General features: G+C 38.7%; 2 protein-coding genes and 1 pseudogene across 3 annotated transcripts; all 3 read right to left on the bottom strand.

The window, feature by feature from the left end:
* Positions 1-622: 622 nt before the first annotated feature.
* Positions 623-26,398, bottom strand: LOC122661776 (probable serine/threonine-protein kinase At1g01540). 2 transcript variants are annotated; one of them, XM_043857281.1, is made up of 7 exons: positions 25,643-26,398; positions 25,209-25,313; positions 24,892-25,014; positions 24,632-24,802; positions 24,365-24,494; positions 24,063-24,272; positions 623-1,026 (listed from the first exon to the last, which is right to left on the bottom strand). In XM_043857281.1, the coding sequence occupies exons 1-7, from the start codon at positions 26,323-26,325 to the stop codon at positions 925-927; spliced, it is 1,524 nt and encodes a 507-aa protein (XP_043713216.1). In that variant the 5' UTR covers positions 26,326-26,398; the 3' UTR covers positions 623-924. The 2 variants fall into 2 exon arrangements, with proteins under 2 accessions (XP_043713216.1, XP_043713215.1); XM_043857280.1 differs by lacking the exon at positions 623-1,026 and adding an exon at positions 23,484-23,851.
* LOC122661777 lies at positions 1,421-2,232 on the bottom strand (annotated as a pseudogene).
* Positions 2,384-3,016, bottom strand: LOC122661778 (probable serine/threonine-protein kinase At1g01540). Its single transcript, XM_043857283.1, has 2 exons — positions 2,816-3,016; positions 2,384-2,486 (listed from the first exon to the last, which is right to left on the bottom strand). Exons 1-2 carry the CDS (start codon positions 2,992-2,994, stop codon positions 2,393-2,395), a joined length of 273 nt encoding a protein of 90 aa, XP_043713218.1. The 5' UTR covers positions 2,995-3,016; the 3' UTR covers positions 2,384-2,392.

Raw genomic sequence — 26,398 nt, 5'->3', positions numbered from 1 at the left:
ACACGGTACTTTTTTAATTAAACGGTTTCACAGTTTTTATGAAAACTACTGCTCTTCCAAACTCGGTCGGACTCAGTAAGCATAGGATGAGTGTTAATCATAATTGATCTATTTCCATTCAGCAAGGGTTCTTTCTTCGTAAGCAATTTGATAGAGATGTGAGAACACCGTGGACACAGACAATCTTACAACCACGTAAATCCTTGTATACATTGTATGTGATTTCCATTCTTTTCTACATCATTTTCAGTTCTCATTTTCTACTCTCCAATCTCCTAAAAGTATCAAGAAAAAAACAAATTAGTGCTCTTTCCCTTTACCTTTTGATTAATCAAAGGTTTAGCCTTGTTGGTCATCACTGGCTCCTGGCATTCCTATGGGAAGGTGTAAATTTACATGCTTTAAAAGAAGATGAACAATGTTTACCACAAAAATAAAAAGATGCACAATGGAAAGATTGTCAAGATACCCCAAAGGAAGAAGCAGATAGATTAAGGAACTGATCTTTCCCCAAATGACAATCATATTAATAATAGCAAAACTCCTAACATACAAAAGACCCTCATCCACCATCTTCATTTTTCCTCAATACCTCCTTTCCCTTTTTTCTTCCCTACTCACCCCCTTCCTCTTTTTGTTTCAATGGTGGTCTCATCATAAAATGCTTCTTTCAAGAGAAACTTCAACATGGTTGAATCATCATTTGTAACATACACCATAACAGTACAGATGCTCTCCATGCTACACAAGCTACTGCTTAAAACTAAAGTTGATCCAACCAACATAGGAGGATATATGATATTTGCATGGGCCAGTACTGGATTGGGAGTAGTAGATCAGATGATCAATTGATCAGCCATTCACATTTTACTTCAGCCTGGCATCATCTACTGCTCTTGGAATTCTTGCTTCCTCCAACTAGCCCTAACTGCCAGTTTCATACCCACTGCTATCACCTGATTCTGTCTCCGGCTTCTCCATCAACCTATCTTTTGGGCTTCCTGGGTCTCTCCCTGCTCGACGATCCTGAACAAAGTTGTAAAAGAGATGCTTGAGTTAACCAATGGAAATAGGCCAAGACATTGACGAAATACAAGGCATCGCCACCATTTGTGTTAGTCTAAACCTACAATCATAAGGTATTCATCAGTTGAAAGATCGGGGTAACCAAAGAAGGAAAATATTAATAGAACAGTGGCAGCATAAGAGTGGAAAATGCACTGTAGAAAATAGGAAGATAAAGGAAGATTCACACACATCTTTGAAGGGGAAATCATCAGCTTCAGGCATATGTATCACATGCCCCATCTTTGGCCTCTTATGTGCATCTGGGTCAACACAATGTAAAGCTACTAAGAAAGCTCGCTTCAATGCCCTTGATGAAGGCTTCTCAGGTATCTTAGGGTCCAGCACTCCTTCAGAGCCACTCAACCAGGTTCACCCGAAAAATCACTTGCGATTACGAGGGTGGGAAGAAGGACAACCTTGAAATGCATTTGAGCTTGTGTAATCACATTCTCAGAATATGAACTAACCTCTCCAGGAGGACGGCTGTAATCAACAGGGTTCCTCCCAGAAATTCTCCATAAAAAGAATCCCAATAATATATACATCACTTCTTTCATTCAACATGCCAGTACTAGCATATTCAGGAGCCACATAGCTACAAAACAGAATCACAAAAGGTTATCATCTCCCCTATGGTTGATCCATGCTCAAAGATGGTCACTATATCTTCTAAAAGAAAGGGTGGGAAAGAGAAATAAGTGAATGTATCAACATGTAAAGGGAAATCCAACCAACCCAAATGTTCCCATGACACGAGTTGTGATGCAACTCCTCTCTGACCCCAAGAGCTTGGCAAGTCCAAAGTCGTCGAGCAAAATTTTGCTTGCTTTAATGTAACGATGAACAACCTTTGGCTCGAGTCCCTCATGATGGTATGTCAACCTAAATTTTCATGGGAATTTTGGACACTGTCAATTACATTAGAATCTGAAAAGATTAAGCCTGAATATGGTTTAAATTTATTGGAATCATACCCTTTTGCTGTTCCAAGGATGATCTTCATACAAATCTCCCATGTAAGAGGGCTGTAAGGACCTACATCCCCATGGAGCCACTGTTCTAAGTTACCGATGTCTACATATTCGTAAACAAGCATCCTGAAACATACCAAAACAAGTTAAAACATCCATCTTCCAAGGCATTTAAGAAGATAAAACGACCACAATTTTTTTCTTATACATTACTCGAAAATGTTTTAGCCTATGAAAATGTCTTTAGCTTGTGAATTGCAATGCCATGAGCTGAGGTTGAGATTGAAATGAAGAAGAAAAAAGAGATGAAGAGAGTAATTAACAAAGACCACAGTACCAATGAGATGAGCTCCTTAAGTGCAATAACCCAGTAACCTCACTAAATTCTTATGCCCAACACATCCAACTGCTTCAACTTCAACCTTGAACTCTCTCTCAGCTTGCCCCCTAAGGAAAAACTACTACCCAATTAAACATTGTCTGGTTTTCTGATATAAAACAATACCAATGGACATGCTAAATAAGAATACATGGTTTTTGGCAGAGGGGGAGGGTGCCAATCGTAGATTAATGCAAAAACCATCATTCAAGCAGTGAAAATAAGACTACCATAGCATAGTTAATAAAATTAATTTAACAAAATCTGGATTACATCTCAATGCCACACACAAGAATTCAATCCCGCATAGAGAATAAGAAGATACGAATATGTAAGAGGAAGAAACAGGGGAGGGGTGTAGGTGTAGACATAAATGGAAAATCGAGTGAGAAGTTACCTGTTATTGAGCAAGTTCTTGATAGCAACCTGGGTGTTATCCTCAAAGACTCCAAGGTAAACAATCCCCATACCCACCCTCGCCCCGATTACACTCTCGTCAGCGAACCCATTAGCTGAATCCTCAAGCTCTCTAAGAGTATACCAATGGCCCCAACCCAAATGGGAGACCTCGGGCATGGCTATCTACACCTGATCAACTGAGCGAATTGTTTTGGTATGCTTCAGGATGCTTGTTTATGAATATATAGACAACGGCAACTTATAACAGTGGCTCCACGGGGATGTAGGTTCTTACAGCCCTCTTACATGGGAGATTCCATGAATATCATCCTTGGAACAGCAAGAAGGTATAATTCCAATCAATTTACACCATATTCAAGTTTATCGTTTTCAGATTCTAATGTAGTTAAACATTGTACCAAAATTTCGAAGGAAAATTAGATTGGCATACCTTCACGAGGGACTCGAGCCAAAGGTTGTTCACTGTGACATTAACGCAAGCAACATTTTGCTCGACAAGTAATGAAACCCCAAGGTCTCCGTCTTTGAACTTGCCAAGCTCTTGGGCTCAGAGAGGAGTTACATCACAACTCGTGTCATGGGAACATTTGGGTCTTGTTGGTGCCGAGTTTGGTTCCTGGCATTGTCGATTCGGATCTCTTGCATCTCCCTGGCGCGGACATTTGGGATCGTGGGTTTCTGAGATTTAAGGATTGTGCTTGGCAGAGTTATTGCGTTTCCTGGTAAACCAGAGGAATATCAGAAACAGGATAGGAACAAAGGCAGCTCCAACGCAGTACCCAGTACAACCCACAAGCGGAGGCCAGAGAAAAAGATATCAAGGTATGTTTCGAAAGCTCATCGTTTACAGAAGAAGCAGCTTTGTACTCGGACATCCTTTTCTTCTTCTTCTTCAACTTAGGTTGGCAAAACTCAGTAATGTGTCGCAGAAACAAGGCCAGAGAAGAAGATAAACTGATAGATAGAAGAGAAAGGGAGCAGACTAAGCGCTAAAGGCGTGGATCACCTCACTTACCTCACTGGCAGATGAGGACGCTGGAGAGGACTTAAATTCTGAGCGAAGAAGAAAGATAGAGAGAGTGTGTGAACTACGAAGAAGAAAGTAGCAGCTGTCATACTTTTGGAATAAGAGGATCCCCACTTGAATGTTGTTAATGTCGGTGAGAGAATCTTAGTGCTTGTATCACATATTAAAGGGTGGGGCAGACGTAGATTCTGTAATAGGTTTTGTATTTTTACGGGTTTTGGAATCAAAGTGAAAAAAAGGGACTGAATACAAAATTTTTTATAATAATTATTTATATCATTATCAGAGGTGATTGTTTATCATATCACTAGCTCTAAATTATTTTATGGGAAAAGTTTTCATACACGTGAGAGGGTGGGTGTTTCAAGGCATTAATTAATGAATGGAGGTTTATGACTTTTCAATTCTTTGTGAGAGGGGACATGACCGAATATGCTTACACGGCCGTGTATGAAAACTTTCCCCTTATTTTATATTTGATTATTAAATATGGGTGATTGTTCTTTGCCTGGGAGCATAGGCTGCGCCCAAATACATGGAGTGGCCACTTAGGGGGGTGGGTCGATCATTTCTTCCACCCCCATGTGTCTGGGCGTATCTTGTGCCCCAACACAGAGAACGTTTGGCCATTAAATATTGAGCAAGAGTTCTCTGTGGGGGAGTGTGGCCCCTATGCACTGTGGGGGCAAATGGGGGTACGCATGGCGGCATCAATAGGGCAGTCATTATTGTCTTTTCATGGAGACGAGTGGTCATTTTGCCCTTCTTGTGTTTGGATGTAGGGCACGCATTTCCCCGCAAAGAACTTTCTCTTTAAATATTATTTTGCATCCAATTTCTTTTGGTTTAAAAAGTAAAATAAAAATTATATGTTAAAGGTATCATTACTAAATATGATAAGAAATTTAAATAGTTTATTAAATCAAAGTAATTATTACAAAAGTTTTATTTTTAGGTTTATAATTTTTTACTTCCCTTTCGTTAATGTGGCCTTAGAGAGAAAAAATGCTACCTAATCATGTGACTCGTTTCACCAAGACACATGAGCACGTGAAAATACCACCCTGTCCCATTAAATCAAAAAAATAATATAAATGTTGATGCCAAATGTTGATGCCCATGCATGCACTCTCATTGACCCCACACTGGTGCAAGCACTACACGCCCAAATAGCGATCTGATGCCCCTTTGTTTTATTAATTGATTGTTTGCTTCAGTCCTATATATTCACACTAAAAGGGTGTTTGCATGTTTCCTATAAAATAATTGATGAAATGGAAAAGCTTGATTAAGAATTTTTATTTTAAGGGAGGTAAGTGAGAGGAGATAGAAGCACTATCTCCAACAGTAGTAATTTAAGTGAGGGTGATACAGGCAGTGTCTAACTTAATGCGTTATTAATTTCTTTTCGCTTTGTGGGAATGATCTTTTGCTAAAATGTAGTTTTGTTTAATTAAAATTAGGGAAAAGTTTTCATACACGGTCGTGTAAACCGTGTATGTGAGAGGGTGAGAGTTTCAAGGCATTAACTAATGGGTGGGGATTTATGACTTTTCCAACTCTTTGTGAGAGACCCTCTCACATACACGATTTACACGACCGTGTATGAAAACTTTACCCTCAAAATTATTATGATTGCTTTAAGTGCATAAGATATTTCAGATTCCTTAATGTAGCCTTCTAACCTTACCAAAGAAAAAATTGTAGCCTTCTAAACTTTTTTTTAAGCTTTGAGAGTTTAAAGGCATCCTAAAATCAAACCCCACTGATGAACATTTTCTTCCACAAATCTGCCCTATGGTGACTTTTTAATATCTCTCATTTATGCTACAACTATCCTATCCAAAAAAAAAAAAATTATGCTACAACTATAAGTAAGGGTATCAAGGGTATCAAAACCTGGGCCGAATTGATGAAATTGAACCCGATATTAGTTTATCAGATCATGTTTTTGACTAGGGTTTTGTGACATTGAAACCAAACCAAACCACATCGAAGACATCGGACTATACTTTAAAAATCAAATCAAATTGATATAATCTGATAAGAAACCGATACCAGCCCAAAATTCATAAAAATTAAAAAAAAAACATACTTTTTTTTTCATCCTTTAAATATATTTACATAGTAAATCGAAACCAAAATAATAGTAAACCGATAAGGGAAATTGAAACCAAATCGAATCAAAACAGATGCACATTTATTGGATTTGACATCCTTATTTATAGACTAGAGACATATGTTCGAGTTTCTTAATATGAATATCTACAAAATTAAATTTTAAATAAATTTTCTAATTTGATATAAAAAAAGGAAATATGTCCCAAGTCTAGCATAGAGGGTGCTGCCAATCGAACCAACTACCAAAATCTCTAATATCAGTCCATACGTCTAGCTCTTCGAACCCCAAAGTCGAACCCTCGTGCATGCATTTCTTGGGAAGTTAATTGACTTGATTGGGCATTACGGGGCAGTGTTCCATTGCCTTTCTCTGCGTCAGTCGAATTCTGTTTTGGCGAAGGATGCTGATGGGATATCTATGCATAAGGCAGAAAAAATAGTCGCACATTAGATATGAAAGGGGATGTAGGTGGGTTAATAGGTACTTGGGTACCCTCTCCTTAACTGTTTGCTTTTGAGGATGAGATCTAAGTTCCTAACAAGTGGTATCAAAACCAGGATGTGGAAATTCCCATTTGGCCGAGGATTCTCGGAGTTTGATTTAAGGCTCCACGTCAGCTCTTACATGGAGGGGGAGATCAGGATCTCAGGCTCCACGTGTTTGTCTTCCGCGTGGAGGGAGAGATTATTGAGATATCCACACATAAGACAAAAAAAAATAGTCCCACATCGGATATGAAAAGAATGTTCTGTTGGCATATGCCAATAGATCAAGTCGTTGAATACCTCACCTGCTAGCTTATTACAGCCACTTCCAATGTTAGACCTATTTGGGAGGATAACATTGCTATGGATTTCATCACCGGGCTTCCAAACTCCGCTAAAAAACTTGCAATCATGGTTATTATTGATAGATTAACTAAATCTGCTTATTTTTGTGCTGTGCCCAGCACCTTCACCAGTGTTAAGTTGGATAAATTTTTTGTGTCCGATATCATTAAGCTCCATGGGGTTCTTCGCACCATTGTGAGTGACAGAGATCCCCTCTTTGTCAGATGTGAGTTTGTAAAATTAAATATTTCAAAAATGAATATTTGGAAATGATCTTTAATAGTTATATGAAAGCAATTTTTCAAACATAAAACACGTGCCAAATCATTTTGAAATTTTTGCAAAAAAAAAATCCAAACTAAATTTAAAAACTTTGGTCTCAGTGGCATGGTTTTAGTGTATGGTATTGGAACGTGTATCGATAATACGTAAAATTGATACAATATTAATATGGTATTGGTCTGAATCAGTTATATCAGACAAAATTACCCCTGAATTTCTTTAAAAATGAGTTTTCTGACCATTTTACCCATTGTTGTACTGTGCTATCGATACAGTATCAGTATCGGTGACTAGCAAAATCGATACGTATCGCCCGATACAGACAATACGATACCGATACTTAGAACCATGTTAGTGGATCTATCCTCAAACCGGATGGAACTCTCTTTGATGAGCCTTTGGATCCAATTTCGAGGCCCAAACCAAAGTGTATATAGTGTGGGCTGGAGGTCCATAAAGCCCATTTCTGGACCCATCTGTCTTAATAGAATCAGAGACTTCTATCGGCTTCTGTGTGGGCAGTATATAACTTCATATTCAATTTTCAAACCTTATTTTTGCCCTTCCAAGTTGCCACTAACAATGTTTAGAGGGGTATTTTTGGAAGAAAAAGAACATTTGTTATTACAAAAGCTTTCACAAAGAGTCGTAACTCTCCAAGTATGGAAGCTAAACCAGACTCTATTTTTGGAACAAGTGGGGTTAGGATAGCCAATGAGAGCCCTTCCACTTTGAGATAAATAAAGACTTTGGATAGCGTTTGATATGCATTTCAAATCGATTTTGGATTCTCAGATGATAAAAATAGTTATGTTTGAACCTTATCCTTTTTAAACCTTATTATTATTAGACCTTAGAGGAAGCTTGAAAAACATGTTCGGAAAGTGGGAGATAACAAGAGGGGACCAATGCTACATGTAATTGTCAAACTAGCTGGCCTGCTCTACCATTCTCTCAAGAACTTTCTTGAAGAACACTTCTAAACCCTTAGATCAACTTACCAGTCAATCTAAATGTAACAGATACTTCCCCCGGACAAGCCCCAATTTTGTTTTCTATCATCACTTCCCCCACTCTCAATGACAGATTAGAATAACAAAGTTAATTGTTCGGTCCACAAGTTTATGGACCAAATGTGTCAATAAAATTAAAATTGGTAATTTTGAACCAATTTTTGTGGGTTGTAGGGCTTACCTAGGTGATGACTCCTCATTTTCTTTTAGATGGATCTTAGGTCCATTATTTTAAGTCTTCAATCTTTTGGGGTTATTAAATTATAAGATCCATCTTATTCGGTTTGAGCTTGAAGTCTCTTTTTGATAAATTTCTCCCATAAACCTAAAATTAAAAAATTTCTTTATTGGGTCATTCACAAGGAGCAAAAAATGTTGTTAGGATCTATTCGTTTGCCAGTAAAAACTAGGGTAGGCAAAAAGGGGTGGGATAGTTGTGTCTTTTTTCATAAAATCCCCAAAATGATTGTTGTTTGGATACATGAGATGAGATTTTAACAAACAAATGTCTTTAAATTACGGATTGTGTCTGTCTACGTAACTCTTTATTTCTCCCACTCCACCAATCCCAAAAATCCCACCAAATTTAATGGGAGTTTTACACTATTCATGGAAAAATAGCAACATGGAATCCACTACGATACTTTTCCCTAATTTTCCCATCCTTCCCTTTCTACTACACATGGGATCCACCCCATCATATTTCTCACCCCTTTTTTTTTCTGCCAAAAGAACGGGGTCTTATGAAACATATTTCAAGAGCGTCTTCCTTGGTGGTTTCACATAGAAGAATCATGTGGCAATTCTAACTATTGAATAAAGAAGAAATAGTCCAAATTAAACATGAATGAAAGTTCCAACTCTAATTCAATCAAATACACGTTGGTTATTGGCATGCACCCTCTGAGTAGTCCATACATTATTGCAAGTCCATTTGATAATCCTAGATTTATTAGAGTTTTACTTTACCGTTTGGTCAATTTTGTTTGGGCATACATTTGGTTTGTGAGTGGGAGACCTTAGGATCTACTTGTTCACAAAATTTTAAACCGCATTTAAGTGTGAGAATAATGAATTTCGATAGACCTAAGAAAAAGTCATAACCATGGCCTTGAAAAGTTGATTTTTGAGTGGCCAATTAGATTAAGGTCTAAGACCCACAAAAATAAATTGATCTTAATATTAAAAAGATGTTAGGGACCTTGTCCACCAGACTAAATCAATCTCCCATTGCTTACTTAATATTTTATTTAATAATAACTTTTTTTTCTTAAACTGTATATTAAAATGATTAAACTAATAATTCAATTATTAAAACTATGATATGCAAATAAAAGACAATTAAAGAAAATGAAGTATATTATCATACCCGTGGCTAAGTACAAACAACACACGAAAATAATAGTTAGAGGAAAATAATATTATCCTAAAACTAAATCTTAATTTCTAAGAATTACAAATAAAAGAATTTAAAGAATGACTAGAAAGTCACTACTAATTGAGACAGCACTTGAGCTTGACTGACATGTTATCTTCTAAAATTTTTTTGGATGTCTTTGGACATGGGTGAAGGATGCTATTTATAGCCGCCAAGGAGGTAATGTGTCCTTCAAGAAATGTTTTGCAATTGAAATCATTCAAATATGTGGATATTTTTTTTTGGAATGAAGGGAGCTTTATATTAGATAATTGAGATAAAGAGATTACAGTCTGCAGAAGATCTTCCCGTTGGTCTTTAAAAATTTCACTAAAAAATTGGCGCATCTGTTGACTTCTCTAACACAGTGGCCAAAAATGCAGCTGCAAAACTGGTCCCGCAAGCCATGAATGTCCTCCATCAATCCCTGACAGTACCACGGTGCTTGATAGACTCCAGTGATGGACTGGACCGTTAGCAACGAATCCGATCTGACTTGGATTATGGTTTACTGACTTGTCTTTCACCGTAGAAGACAGTAAGGCCACCAGATATTTCTTTCGACGATGGAGAATCGATGTGTCTTTCACTCATCACAACACCACCCCCTCCCTTGTTTGGCCTTTTCCACCAACAGGTTGGGTGGCGGTTAACTGCGATGGGTCAATGTGGGGAGAGCTGGGAGGTTATGGCGTTCTGGGTCGAGATGATTATGATTGTGTTCTATTTGCTCTAGTTGGAGGTATACAAGATGATAACATCTTACAGCTGGAGCTTATAGCAATTAGGGCTGCTCTCTTAAGGTTTCTCTCTTCATGTTTTGAGTCTATCTCTTTATCTTTTGTTAGCAGAGATGACAATGCTTGTGCCCATACTATCTCTAAGTGGGCGTTGTGCTACTCTTATTTGGGTTTGTGGAAGTCTTCCTTTCCGGAGGACCTCCTCAATATTGTAACTTCCTTTTTGCCCTCCGAGGCCTAATATATTGCCCCACTTGCTGGGTTTTTCGTGCCAAAAAAAAAAAAAAAATTAAGACTGCTCTCGTGAAGGCTAAGGACATGGGCATTGGCCAAATATGTGGATATTGATTAAGACAATGTTGCGTACACAAGTGGTGGGAAGAGACAGAAAATAGGAACATAAAGATAATGATAACATAAAAAAAACTAGATAAACTTTGGCTTAATAGACTATCAAAGTCTCGTCACTTTTTTCATTACATTCTTCAACTATAAATAAGGATACAGATTTGAATAGTTATCGAACCATCTCCATAACTCACTACAACTCCCTAACTACTTTACCCACGTAACAGAAAGTTCAAAACAATCCAATGTTGCCAAATTAAGATGATGTATTTCATCTATAGAGAGGAGTTTAACTCCAGTTTTCTCATATTTTGGATTTATTCAAAAGAATTTTTGGATTGTTAGAGATGTATCTAGTCATCTTTTAAGTCTTTGGGAAAGAGATTAGTAGAGCTTATCCAACTAAAAAGCTTGGGGAAGAAGTCACAAAAAGAAAAATAAAAAAAAACAAATCACTTGGGCCGGAATAAAGATGAATATTGTTGGCTTGTAGTGTGCTCGAGCTGGCAGCCTGGCATGCACTGTGTATTTGGACCGCAAGTTGTTTAAATTTTTTTTTCGACAGTGGATCCAACAAAATAAAAAAAAAATTTAATTATGCATAAAATAATAGCCAATCATTTTCAAACATTTAAATACAACGGTTTGATTAAACATGCCTTATCCAAAACCTTCTAGGGCATTTCAATATATTTTAAGCTCCCTCCCGGTAACGTTTTTTTCTTTGGTTGAAGAAAAATCTATTGATAGATAGGACGCGTTATAGCCGAGGCATCCAGGTTACACAAGTTTTGGAGCCAAGGAGTGGAGTGTTTAGGTTTTTTTTTTTTTTTTTTTTTTTGTGATGGGTGGAGAGTTAATTAGGTATAACACGTGAAGTCTAAAGCGTAAAACAACGCCCTACTCTATGATATTCATTAATCATCGATGTGCACATTTTCAATGTGACAAAATAAGATGTTTACATTAATGTCTAAGTTTCCCTCTACCCATAGAGGCCAGTTCACCCATTATCCTAAGATTCACAAACTCTTCATAGGGTTTTTGTATGTTCCAAAATATCCTCCCAATACCTTTTCCCACCCTCTCTTACCCCGTGGTGAATGGAATCCCATTTATCGTGGGTGGAGGAAAACTCAATCCTTGCACTAAACTCCCATATGACATATTTTCAAGTTGTGCAAGAAGTCCTTCCTTGTTGGCTACACATGAAACCATTAAGGTGTAGATGCAGATCACAACTACTAATCCACCTTAAGTGGGCTTCGTTTATTGGCCTAGAACCAACCAACAACACTTGGTTTTTGGGTCATGTGTAGTGATGAAGCAAGTGTCTTTTAGATGAACCACTTGTTAATTTTGGTGGTCTACTTCAACCATATAGTTATTTTGTATTAATTTTTTATTATGAACCATTGAATAGAGGTAATAGAATACGTTCACCCATATTTTTGGAGAATATGGGTGAGAGTCCTATGCCTGGCCCATTAACTAAATGAGAACAAAAAAGCAAAAGGTGATTATATGTTTAGGTTTTTTTTTTTTTTATAGTTACACAGTTATGTTTTTTGTTTTGGTAATCACTCAAACCACACGTCAATCCCAAAAGGCTAACCAACTTTTGGGGACCGCAGAATGACACGTATACACAACACACAACACACACCACATTCACACACAGTTATGTATTTATCCATCAAATAAAATAACATCAATATTTGATAATAATATAATTTCAATGAAAAATGCACACCCTAAGAAAATAGGAAGGCTTCGTTTGCTTGGAAGGAAAGTGAAATTTTCAAATTAAAAAAAAAAAACTTTTGTAATTATTATCCCACTTGGTTATATCACTAACTCCAAATCATTCTATATTTGACTATTAAAATTTACTTTACTTTGCATCCAAATCCCTTGGATTTGAAAAATACGTAAAAATTGAGCAAGAGAACACTAACCAGTCGTGTAGCCCTTGCACTAGCACAAGAACCAATAAGAGTGCAGACATAAGCATTGGTTTGGATAGGATTTTTTATTTCATTGGGGGCTGAGCAGTCTTTTCACGTGCTCCTATGTCTGGGCGCATGAATCACATATCTAACAAACATCATTATTAAATATGGTAAGAAATTTAAGTAGTTTATACAATCATTTTAAGTAATGAATACAAAAGTTTACTGGATTTTAGCTTTAAAAATGTTTACTTTCCTTTCTTCTAATTTCCCTTGCAACCAAACATAGTTGAATGAAAATAAGATATATGAGAAAATATGGATTGAAATATGCAATTTGAGGTCTGCACCAAAGTGCAGTGATCGGTTGCTGGCTTGTGAAGACCAGCCTAAATCCAAGGGCAGGTGTTTGAACCCCACACACCCGGATTAAAATTCTCTCCAATTCCCTATTTGCCGAGTACGGTGCAATTTAGGGTCCAGAGTTCGACACGGTGCAAGCTTAATTGACCCAGTTTTTTTTTTTTTTCTTCTCAAACTCAAGACCGTTGGATGTCATATCTTCCACGTGTTGAGCTCCAAACAAGGGACAATTGGTGCGGCTCCTTCAAAGAGTGTTGTAACTGTTTGGATCTCATTGATCAAGAGTCTCGATTATGGAACCTTGAAATTTTGCAAGCTCACTTCCATAAAGAGGATAGGGATGCCATTTTGAAAATCAAATTAGGCCTATTTCCTTATCCAGATTCTCAAGTTTGGGATCCCTCTAGGAATGGCCTCTAATCTGTGAAAACGGCTTATCATCTGTTATGTAACCTCAACGACATCAAGGAGAGAGGAACAACATCTACTTCCAATGCCTCTTCACACCTTTTAACCCAATCTGATGTTTGGCAAAGGATTTAGAGAAGCCACACTACTCCTAAGGTTCGCACCTTTCTCTAGAGAGCTTGTGCCAACGAGTTAGCAACAACAGAGGCCCTTTCAAGAAGAAAAATCCCGATTGACACTTCTTGTCAAAGGTGTGGAGCTTCAATTGAATTAATAGATCATATTCTTCTTGAAAGGGCAGTTTGGTTTGGCTCCTCTCTCTCCTTCTTGGTTCCTACTAGTCCAACCATCAAGGAGTTCATTCAGAGATGGGATTTCTTCTCCAATCAAGGGAAGCAGGTTTTTCGTCAAACAACTTGCCTGATCTCATTTATCTGCTGGACATTGTGGCAAGTTAGAAATACCTTGTTGTTCAATGGGACAAAATACACCCCCCATGAGGTAATCAAATGGTTGGAGTACCTTTCCCAGGAATTCAGTGATGCAGCTGTGAGTATTAAGGCTTTTGGTCAGTAAAATCCCACTGCCCCGGCGATTCCTTGGTCACCCCCTCCTTCCTCTTGTTTTAAACTCAACACCAATGCAGCATTTTCTGAAGGTGTAGGAGGAATCGGATTCATAGTAAGGAATTTTCAAATGGGCATTAAAGGAGCATCTTCGAAGCCTCTTTTGTTTTCGTCCGTCCTCCAAGGGGAAGCCTTGGCCATCAGGGAGGGGTTGCTTTATTGTATTTCTGAGGGCTTTGATTGTGTGTAGGTTGAGTCGGATAGGTAACAGGTGATATCCTTCTTGTCATGTAACTCTTCCCCCCCCCCCCTCTGTCGAGATGGCTCAAATTGTTAAGGACATTTTGTACATGGTTCCTTACTTCTGCAGCTGTTCCTTTAGCCATATCTCGGGAGATTAACAGCATAGCTGACTCCCTAGCTCGGAAGGCCTTGTCTGTAGCGTGTGAGGCAAATTGGCCATTCTCCACTCCTTGGATCTGTGATCTGTGTAACTCAGACTCCTTGTGTTGGACACGCTTTAGTAAATAAGTTCTATTCCTACCAAAAAAAAAGTACTCCTATATATATGTAATATGGGGGTTGGGGGAAAATTATCCTCTCAGGTTCTCTGCCCGGTACAGTTCCCTAGTGCCTCTAATACGAGGGGGGTGGTCCCCATCAAGGCAATGAGGTCGGGCAGGGGGTAAGGTTGTCATTTTTGCTCCCATGTGAGAGGAACCGAACGAACTTTACTGGGCAAGGAACCTGAGAGGATAAAGATCCAGGGTTTGGGGGGTGGGGTGGTTTCAATCCAAACAGTTGGTTCGATCGATATTATTAATTGGGCAGATAAGCTGCTTTTGATCTTTTAAAGGTTTCTAACAACTAAAAATAATACGGAACCGATAAGAAATTTAGTTGATTGGTTTCAATTTTGTCTGATTAAGTTCGGTTGAAATTACCTTACACATTTACTTGCCAAGTAATTTTTATGCCCTACATCCCTAGGAAGTTAAAAATCCTCTTTAATTCCTTAAAAGTACAATGCGGTGCATTTTGGGGCTGAGAGCTAGACACGTGGAAGATGTCAAATCTAACGGTGCGGAGCTCAAGAAGAAAAAAAAAACTAGGTCAATTGAATTCGACACTGTTGGATTTAACATCTTCCAATGTGTCAAGCTCTCAGTCCCGAACTGCACCGCACCGCACTGTTAGAGAATTGGAGAAGATTATATGGTATGCTCATTTATTTAAGTTGAATGATGAAAAGGGCACAAGAAAAGAAATCCTGACCAATCTCACGAGATCAGGGATTTAGTTCACAATACCAGGTCGGATCGGACAATTCCAACCCCCTCCCAAAGATTATGATATTATTCTTTTAGGTTCCGTTTGTTCAAAGGGGAAGATGGGACCCACATGTTGGTGGGGTTTTGTTTGGATGAAAATGTTGAGGTAAAGTTACTTTTTCCATGAATAGTAACCAAAGTCGTCCCACCAATTTGGTGGGACTTTGGATAACAAAGGATTGAGATTTTAAAATGCCACATCAATAGACAAAGCAATTAATCATGTTCCATGAGCTTTTGTAAGTCCACCACTCCAAATTAACCAAAAAAGATTAAGGTAGATTTTGAAATGTCACATCAATATTTTTCTGCCCAACCTAAATCCCCTCTAAACACAAGGAGGCTTACCCTTTTGCATGGGTCAATCGCGTTTGTTAGAAGACAATAGAATTGTTGTAACAGCAAAACTCATCTATGTATTATTGTAACACCTGTTGATGTATCTCATAGTTGAGTTGTACCTTCCTCAGGTGTCAAATGTGATGTCGTATTTGGACGTTCAAATCAGATCTCTATTTCGGTACAATGAAAAGAAATTTCCTATGGTCAAAGTAATGAGATTTGTGGAACTAATCATCTCTACGCATGTGCCCCGAAACATAGCTCAATTGCTAAGCCCACTCTAATTTAGCCTCACCATCAAGGGCAGTGCACCGCATGCGCCTAGGTAGCATTCTTTCTCCCTTATGACGGACAGAGACATGCTAGAGTACCCTATGCCAATAGCTCAGAAAACCTTTTCCCATTTAATACAAACATACTCCATCTTTTTGAACTTTAAAATGATTATTTTTTTAAAAATCATACCCAGTTTCATTAATATGGGGCTGGGACCGTAGGGAGGTCAAAGATTCGGAAGGGTTTTAATTATTTAATATATAAATCAAAATTTAATCGATTTTGTGACTCTCCCCAAAACCTGCAATGGCAAGAGCCTCATGCACTAAGCATGCCCTTTCTTCTTAAAATTTAATCGAATTTTTAATCGTTTTAAACAGGTTTTCTTAAACCAAAACCAAACCATTTAACTAAATGGTCTCATTTTTTAAACCAACATTGAACCATTTATTAAACTTTTTCACGGTTTCAGTGTAAATTGCTTGGTTCGATTTCGATAAACAAATTCAACTTGGTTTTGACACTCTTAATTTTTCCACGAGTTTGTTTTTTTTTTTTTTTGGTAAGAAAAAATTTTATTGAAAAGGAGGGCAAGAGATATACTGGGCATCAGGATTGAAATTTAGCCATACTGTCATTCTTGCCACAGACAAGGCCTTCCTAGCAAGAGAGTACGCAACACAGTTTGCATCTTTTGGACTAAAGGAGAAGGAACAATAAGTGAAGTGTAGGAGCAGATCCCAAATCTCCTCCAACAGCAAGCCAAGCTCAATCGAAGGAGACGCTGGACTGACCGAAGAGGCTTGCAGAGCATCGATAACCTGGAAGCAATCCGAAGAGACCTCGATGGAGGAGATACTATTCTCCCGGGCCCATTGCATCCCTAAAAGAACAGCGAGAGCTTCACCAGTCTCGACAGAAGTAAAATGATCCGGGTTGGAGATGGCAAAAACAGGGGAGCCATTGTGGTCACGCCCAACCACTCCAAGACCTCCACTAGATGCTTCAAGAGGTAAGGCAGCATCGCAATTGATTTTTACAACATTTGCAATAGGAGGGATCCACCTGGGCTGAGAATCCAAATTCTCCTCCGAATTCGAATTAGAGGACTGAATGAAGGAGGAGCTATTTAAGAACTCCTGAGAGGTCCTTTGCGCCTTCAAAAAAACATCCTCTGGGGACCGCTCAATAGCTCTGAAGATCAGATCGTTGCGCGCGTTACAATCATCATCAAGGTTTTTTATGTTAGATTAATCCGAATAGGGACAAGATCCCAAAAGCCAGGATCTCCATAGGGCGTTCAAGAACATAATCAAATAAATAATAGAAAATAGGGATAGAACCACCAACCTTGTTTCGCATCCATAGTGATGATGATCGCAGCGGAAACGAATAAAGAACAAAGATCTAGGTGCTTCCCCTCTATTCCCAAAGTAACTGGCCTGATGAGAATACCGAATGCGCAGGGACGACGAACACTGAATATCTCCCTCTCTTTCAAGAATGCACTCCTCAATAGTAATTGAGAATAATAAGTTGTGTTGGGTAGAGGGGGACCTAGCTCTCCTTATATAGTAATCCCTATAGGTCCGACTCATCACGTCCCAATAGGAATCTATCCGCCCACACTAAGCCACCCACATTAGACTTCTAATATAACTTAATGACCCCACTTTATTAGACCAAAACCCTAATTAGCCTGGTTTAGGGATTTAATTATGTCCATATAGAATTTTATTAGAACTAAAATTCTAACATTCTCCCACTTGGACTTACATTAAATTCCTTATTTTTAAAAGGATTTAAAAACAGTTTTGACCAAAACAAATCACAAAGCAACAACTCTTTAAGAAAACTTTATGTGCACAATTTTTAAAATAAATTGATCTAGAGGTCATATTAGAAAGTCAATCCTATCCCATAGAGTTTTAGACACCGAATCATAGCGTAATCGCATCTATGATCAAGCGACAGCCTTCCATGATCACGAGAGCCCTCAACTCTACTAACATGGATGTAATGTGGTAGTGTGGCAATACTCACATAGTGATTCCTTATGTATTATCAATTTGTCAGTCCAAAATTTCTCTTCTTTAAGTGGCACAGCTCACTAGAGAAATAATCTTTATGATTCTAACGAATCTGTATGTCTCATCTTGAATAACTCGAGTTTTACTTTATGTGTTACAAGACATACCTTTAGGCTAATAACTTAATGTCCCGCCTTGCTTAAGGTTAACACATTCCTTAAGTCTTTAAAACTAGATATATATACATCATGTCAATAAATGAAACACCCAAGTGTTCAAAAGAATTTTGCATGCAATGACAACTGATACATATAAGCCAAGATTTACCACACGGTAAAAATTACAGGATGAAAATAAACTTTATTTTACAATGGAGCAAAACAACTCCCACTAACCAACCGCATCCCATGATGCACCTAAACCCATGCTTATGACATGTCTTTCAAAACACAAGGGCGAAGACCTTAGGTTAGGGGATCTATAACCATATCATCTCGTATCAATATGCTCCACCGCAATGTCACCTTTCTTTACTTGTCTCCTTTATGGTCAAATACTTGACATTCATGTCCTTAGACCCTCTAAGTTCTTTATTGTTGTTTATAAACAACACAAAGAAATCATATTACTATGTCCGGATGGGTCTATCCACGAGAATCTAAAATGGTCAACTACTTTATGAGATTCCCGAGTCAAATGACTCGAGTAGCAACCCCATGGCATGCTACAAACTTTACTGTATAGTCAATGTGGTTACCAATGTTTGTTTTGTCTTGTTCCATAATACTACCCTTCCGCCATTAGAAAAACTTAACCGGATGTGGATCTCCTATCATTCTCACACTAGCAAGGTCGGAATCAGTATGACCCACTAGCTTGAGTTCGGAATGTGTCTTTATGTTACATATAATCTTTTATCCCCTACAAGTACCATAATACTTTCTTGGCAAGAACCCAATGGCTAAGACCAGGATCTGACTGATATCTGCCAAGAAGACCCATCACAAAGGTAATAGTCGGTCTGGTACAGACCTGAGCATACATGATACTACCTAGTGCGCTAGGACAAAAGAAACCTCACCAAGGTCCTTTATGTCAAATTCCCTAGATAATAGTTGCTTTCATTTATGCAACATCCCTAGGTCACCGCTAGCAAGCAGGATGTCATCCATATAAAATATGAGAAAATAGAATTTGCTCCCACCGACCTTGTGATATATACACCGATCCGCTTTATTTTCCACAAAACCGAATGAAGTCACGACACACAAACTTCAAATACCACGCCGGAAGCTTGTTTGAGACCGTAAATAGACTTCTTGAGTCCACGCAAGATGGTCTCAACCATCCACCGCAAGACCCTCAGGTTTAATTCAACAAGCTCCCAAACATCATTATGTTTCATCGATTCCACCTCATCTCTCATTGCATCTAACCACAAATCTAATCGAGAACTAGAAACAACGCCAAGAAGTAATCGGATCAACCACACAACCAATGTCGTAGTCATGTTCTCTCGAGATAGACCTCATAGATAGATGGTATTTCAATTTCTCCCTTGATGGATTTCCGTGATGGTGCTACCACCGCCTCACCCTCGAATCAGAAATCTCACTGAATCGCATCAATGATAGGATCTCAATCGCATCCCGATTGAGAGGAATCTCATCAGTGCTACATGAATGTCAAGGATAGTTATCAATATCGAGGCTCCGAACTCCAGAGTGTAACTAATGGCGTGGTATGCCCCACATCCGTCTGAATAGGTAGAAGAACATGTACCAATGTACCAACCATGTCACTATCTCGACAGTCTGAGAATAATCATTCCTTTTGGCCATATCAAATTCCGAAACTTCGCCTATAAGTCCATAATTCTAGTGTCTCCGTAGGGGTTATAAAATTTATATCCCTTCGAATGATCCGGGTAGCTAACAAAATAGTAATGAGTAGTCCCGGGATCCAACTTGTTCAAAGTCGGATAATATAGTTTTACTTCTGGGCACCCCAAACTCTAAGATGATTTATGGGTTTAGTAACTACATGGTTAAGGATACAATGAGTAGTTTTCAAAAACTTCTCCCATAAGAACTTAGGTAAAATTTGTCTTACTAATCATACTCTTCACCGGTGCGGTTATGCCTTTCGGCGACACCATTTTTCTCGGGACTTCCTGGTATAGTAAATTGACCAACTATCGCAGAGTCCTCTTAGTATTTGGAAAATAGGCCCTTAAGCTATCCAAGATCGCCATGTTTGCCATAATACTCACCCCCACGATCGGATTTAACAATTTTAATAACTTTCCCCAAGCTGTTTCTCAACTTTAGTCCCAAAAATCTTGAACTTGTCAAGAAATTCAGACTTTTCTTTAATTAAGAACAGAGATAGCCATATCGGGAGTAGTCACTGTTAAAAGTGATGAAATAAAAATTTCTACACAATGTGGCTGAACAGGGGACCACTCGATGTCAATTTGAATGACCTCCAACGGTCGAACTATAGACTACGCTTTTCTTCTTTATCTTGGTCATCTTTCCCTTACATCGCTACATAAGTTTCTAGATCACTTTCGAGAGTAGGTAGGATGTCGGACTTTATCGCTCTTTCCACTCTTGCCTTATAAATATGACCTAACATCTTATGCCACAATGTGAAAGACCGTTCTTTAGGTAAGGGTCTTTTGAAAACAACGTTTTCAATGTTATGGAAGGCGTAGATATCATTGGGAGATAAACACAGTCTGTACAATCCATTGGACGTAATGCGAGAACCAACTTTATTTGAAACAAATTTATCATACTATTCTTTATTTCAAAATGGTAACTACCAATGTCCAACACTGAAATCGAAATTAAATTTACTGAAGGATGGTACATAAAAAGTATTCTTCAATCAAATTAAAACTAGAAACTAGTAATAAAATGATATCTCCCACGAACTTTACGTCAATCATATCCATCATTCCCTATGACAAGTCTTGATTCATCCCGATTTGGCCTCTTTCGGTTTATGAATCCCTATATGGTAAAAGCAACTTAGTTAGTTGCCCCCGCCTAGCCTCCAAGATCGGATGAGGCTTATGATAGATTGGACTCACAAACAAAAGCCAAAGAATCGTTACTGATGGCCGGGTTTTGATAACCAAGTCTTGTATTTGTTGCGATCCTTCTTTATGTGACCCTTCTTCTTGCAAAAGAAGAACGATCACTCTCTTTCTTGAAAGAGTCTTTCTTAGGTCCCAAATTGTTAATCCGATCGCACTCTTTATTGGCGATTTATGAGTATGGTTTTTAGACTTTTCACTCTCATGGGATTTGGAAATAACAAGTAGTTTCTCTTCCTGGATACAACCCTAGAAATAAGGTCATCGATACTCCGGACATCGTCCTGGGAAAGGTAGTTGGTTTTGATGATGTCAAAATCGAGAAGGTAGGGTATTAAGAACTTGATGAACAATCAAGGCATCGAAAGAACAATATTCAAGGCTTTGATTTTAGTTTGATAGTCAATCATCCAAACAATATAATCCCTAACACCCCAGAACCATGGTATTCCATATTAAATAGCCCTTGCGAAAGTCTCCCAATCTTAGCATTCGATGAAACTTGGTATCTCTTGAAAATTGCATCCAGAATACTGGCAAGACATTTATCGGGTAGACCACTCTTAAGGTGTCTCGGTATCGACCTCTTTATAGATAGTACACTAGCGATTACTCTTTTTCCATGCGAGAATGCACAAATTTTTCATCCTCGACTATCACCGTTAGGTCCATTGGTTTATCTATAACAAGGGACGTATGCACATTTTCCATCTCATGGCAAACATAATGTCCTCTTTCCACTTCTTAAAATTTGACCCAGTAAGAATCTCAATAGTGACCATGTTATTATGTGAGAAAATGTGATTGAAAATTTAAACAATGAACAATACAATAATCGCATAATGCAAGTACACTTGAAACCTTATAAGCTAATGAGAATTTTACACACATCGTTGTGAAAACACCTTTGGGCTGAATTCCCAACATGCAATTGTAAAAATCCCTACATACCAAGGGCCATGGGAATATAGCTCAACTTTCAAAATCCACCACCTTTGGGTGTGCGAATTCTAGGGTCGCCTATTCATATGCATATCGTATATGTAACCCTTCAAGTACCAATACATGACCACCACCTTTGGGTGTATGACCACACATTAGAGTTGAAGGACATCCCACAATCAGTATGAGACCGGTGTTTCATAAATCCAACAAGGAAGGTCGCTTGGCCGCTTCCATCGTCGAACCCATGGAACCCTCTCTTGGGATATTCCAAAATTACTTACATCCTTAAACAAATCGTGTTATTTTATACTTTATGACAAGGGGCTTAACTGTTTCAAAATTAACACAAATATGCCAACAGTATTGTTCATCAAAGTAGGTATTCCAATGAAGTCGAAAATTAGTTCGGTTCCCAATGGAACGAATCGACAAATTCCATAATAGGGCATGCATCAAAAGAATACCAAAAATATTTAAAATATTCATATCTGATCAAAATAGAGGGCACCACTTAGTAGCACAAAAAGCAGAGCTAACGCAAAAACGGGACCCCAAACGAGTCTCGTAGCCCCGAAAGCCGGCCAAAGTTCAAGTCAAAATCTGGTTGATTGACTTGGTCAAACCAGTCCGAAAGTCAAACCAAATCAATTTGGTTCAACCCCGGTCCGATCGAACGATTCAGACCCGGTCCAACCGGGTTCGGTCGAGACAAATCGGTTTTTCAACTATAATTTTGTACAACCAACCTTAACTGATTCCACATTAGTAATGTAGCAATAATAATCTCATAAAGGTGGTCCACTGTACTGATTTGATTTTTCTTATCCAATGTGAACCATCCAATGTAGCTAAACCAGCATCCAATGTATGTACATCATAGCTGCCAAAGCTTCTTACATCACTATAAATGTTATCTAGGCTATGAGGACTTACACAAGTCTTATTGGTACATAACCTGTGGGTTCCACAAAGAAAGTAGAAGTAATAATTCCACATTGTATGTGAGTAGCTCGATGTGCAGATTTATAAGTACTTGAGTACCCTCTCCTTAATGGATAACCTTTAACGATGAGTTCTACCAAGTCTTAAACAAGTGGTATCAAAGTGAAGGCAGGGCTTTCCACGCAGAAGGAAGATCCTGATGTGGAGACTTACATATACTTGGAAAACTTCTCCTTTATGGAGTTTATGCAAAAAGTACCAAGAAAAAAACAGATTAGTTCTCTTTTCCCTTTGCCTTTACCTTTTGATTTACCAAAGGCTTAACCTTGTTTATCTGGCTCTGGCATTTGGCCTGTGTGAAGGTGTAAATTTACATGCTTTTGAAGGAAGAAGAAGAAGAATGGAAAGATTGTTAAGATACCCCAAAAGCAGAAGCAGATTGAAATAAGTATTTGATCTTCTCCAAAATGATAAATCATATTAACAATAGTAGTGGAACTCCCAACATACAAAAGATCCTCATCCACCATCTTCAGTTCTTCCTCAATTCCTCCTCCCTTCCTCTTTCTGTTTCATTGGTGATCTCAACATGCATTGCTTCTTTGAAGAGAAACTTCAGCATGGTTGAATCATCATATATGATATACACAATAATAGTACAGATGCTACATGCTACACAAGCCACAGCTTAAAATTAAATTTGATCCAACCAACACAGGAGGATATGTAAATGATATTTCCATTGGCCAGCTCTTGATTGGGAGTAGTAGGCCAGATGACCAACTGATCTGTCAGTCACATTTTACTTCAGCCTGGCATTCATCTACTGCTCTTCTTGGCATTCTTGCTTCCTCTAACTAGCCCTAATGGCTAGGGTGCCACTTTCGTACCCACTGCTATCTCCTGATTCTGACACCCGCCTCTCCATCAATCTCTCTTTTAGGCGTCCAGGGTCTCTCCCTGTTCGACGATCCTGAACAAAGTTGTGAAAGAGATGCTTGAGTTAAACGATGGAAATAGGACAAGACATCATCAATGTTTGTGTTAGTCTAAACCTACAATGATAAGGTATCTTCAGTTGAATCTCAGGGTAACCATACAAGTAAAATATTAATACAACAGTGACAGCAGAAATGTGGAACATGCAGTGCAGGAAATACAAAGAGTAAGGAAGATGCACACACATCTCTAAAGGGGAAATCATCAGCTTCTAGCATATGTATCACATGCCCCATCTTTGGCCTCTTATGTGCACCTGGGTCAACACAGCGTAAAGCAACTAAGAGAGCTCGCTTCAATGCCCTCGACGAAGGCTTCTCAGGTATCTTAGGGTCCAGCACTCCTTCAGCATTCCGATTCGCAACCATTGTTTTGAGCCACTCAACCAGGTTCACCTGAAAAAATCACTTGCTGTTAGGAGGGTGGGAAGGACAACCTTGAAATGCATTTGAGTTTGTGGAATCACATTCTCAGCATATGAACTAACCTCTCCAGGAGGACGGCTGTAATCAACAGGGTTCCTCCCAGAAATTATCTCCATAAAAAGAATCCCAAAACTATATACATCACTTCTTTCATTCAACATGCCAGTACTAGCATATTCAGGAGCCACATAGCTACAAAACAGAATCACAAAAGGTTATCATCTCCCCTCTGGTTGATCCATGTTCAAAGGTCACTAAATCTTCTAAAAGAAAGGGTGGGAGAGAGAAATAAGTGAATGGATCAACATGTTAAGGGAAATTCAACCAACCCAAATGTTCCCATGACACGAGTTGTGATGTAACTCCTCTCTGAGCCCAAGAGCTTGGCAAGTCCAAAGTCGGAGACCTTGGGGTTCCATTGCTTGTCGAGCAAAATGTTGCTTGCTTTAATGTCACGGTGAACAACCTTTGGCTCGAGTCCCTCGTGAAGGTATGTCAACCTAAATTTCCATGGGAATTTCAGACACTATCAATTATAGAATCTGAAAAGAATAATCTTAAATATGGTTCAAATTGATTGGAATCATACCCTTTTGCTGTTCCAAGGATGATATTCATACGAATCTCCCATGTAAGAGGGCTGTAAGGACCTACATCCCCATGGAGCCACTGTTCTAAGTTACCGTTATCTACATATTCATAAACAAGCATCCTGAAACATACCAAAACAAGTTAAAACATTCATCTCCTATGGCATTTGAGAAGATAAAACAACCACAAATTTTGTTTGATACATTACTAGAAAATGTCTCAGCCGGTGAATTGTAATGCCATGAGCTGAGTTTGAGATTGAAATGAAGAAGAAGAAAAAGGATGAAGAGGGTAAATAACAAAAAACCAGAGTACCTATGAGCTCCTTCAGCGCAGTAACCTAGTAACCTCACTAAATTCTTATGCCGAACACGTCCAATTGCTTCAACTTCAACCTTGAACTCCCTCTCAGCTTGCCCCCTAAGGAAAATCGACTACCCAATTAAACATTGTCTGATTTTCTGATAAACAACAATACCAATGAACATGCTAAGTAAGAATTCATGTTTTATGGCAGAGGAAGAGTTCCAATCGCAAATTCATGTAAAACCCACCATTTAAGCAGCCAAAAATAAGACTACCATAGCATAGTTAATAAAATTAGTTTAACAAAAACTGGATTACATCTCAATGTCACACATAAGAATTCAATCCCGCATAGAGAAAAAGAAGATACAAATATGTAAAGAGGAAGAAACAGGGGAGGGGTGTAGGTGTAGACATAAATGGAAAATCGAGTGAGAAGTTACCTGTTATTGAGCAAGTTCTTGACAGCAACCTGGGAGTTATCCTGTAAGACTCCACGGTAAACAATCCCATACCCACCCTCACCGATTACATTCTCGTCAGCAAACCCATCAGTTGAATCCTCAAGCTCTCTAAGAGTATACCAATGGCCCCAACCCAAATGGGAGACCTCAGGGATGGCTATCGACATCTGATCAACAGAGCGAGTCTCCACGCTGCCATGCGAAGACCCACCAGCACGTTCAGGGTATGTAATTCTGTGGTCCTTCCCAATTTCAATGTGAATTCTGTGAAGCCCAATTGGGCTTTCTTCCTCCGGTAGGGGAAGCAGAGCTTGACGTTCAATTGTGCCCACTGCTTCCGAATCGGGTAAAGGGTGGTTTGGTGGAAGTAGCGCAAGCTGCTGATTAAGCGTCGTGTCTTGTTGGTGGCGAGTTGGGTTCCTGGCATTGTCGATTCGGATCTCTTGTATCTCTCTGGAAACATTTGGGATTGTGGGTTTTTGAGAAGGATTGAGTTTAGCAGAGTTATTGCGTTTCGAGGCAAACCAGAGGGATATCAGAAACAGGATAAGAACAAAGGCAGCTCCAACGCAGATACCCACTACAACCCATAAACGGAGGCCGAATATGAAGGTACGTTTCGAAAGCTCATCGTTTAGAAACGCAGCTTTGTACTCAGACATCCTTCTCTACCTCTTCTTCTACTTGAGTTGGCGAAACTCAGTAATTTGTTGCAGAGACGAGGCCAGAGAAAAA

The sequence above is a fragment of the Telopea speciosissima genome, chromosome 5, assembly GCF_018873765.1.
Source record: "Telopea speciosissima isolate NSW1024214 ecotype Mountain lineage chromosome 5, Tspe_v1, whole genome shotgun sequence".
NCBI classification, from domain to species: Eukaryota; Viridiplantae; Streptophyta; class Magnoliopsida; order Proteales; family Proteaceae; genus Telopea; species Telopea speciosissima.
Note: the sequence above shows the minus strand (reverse complement) of the source record. Positions and strands in the feature narration are given on the sequence as shown.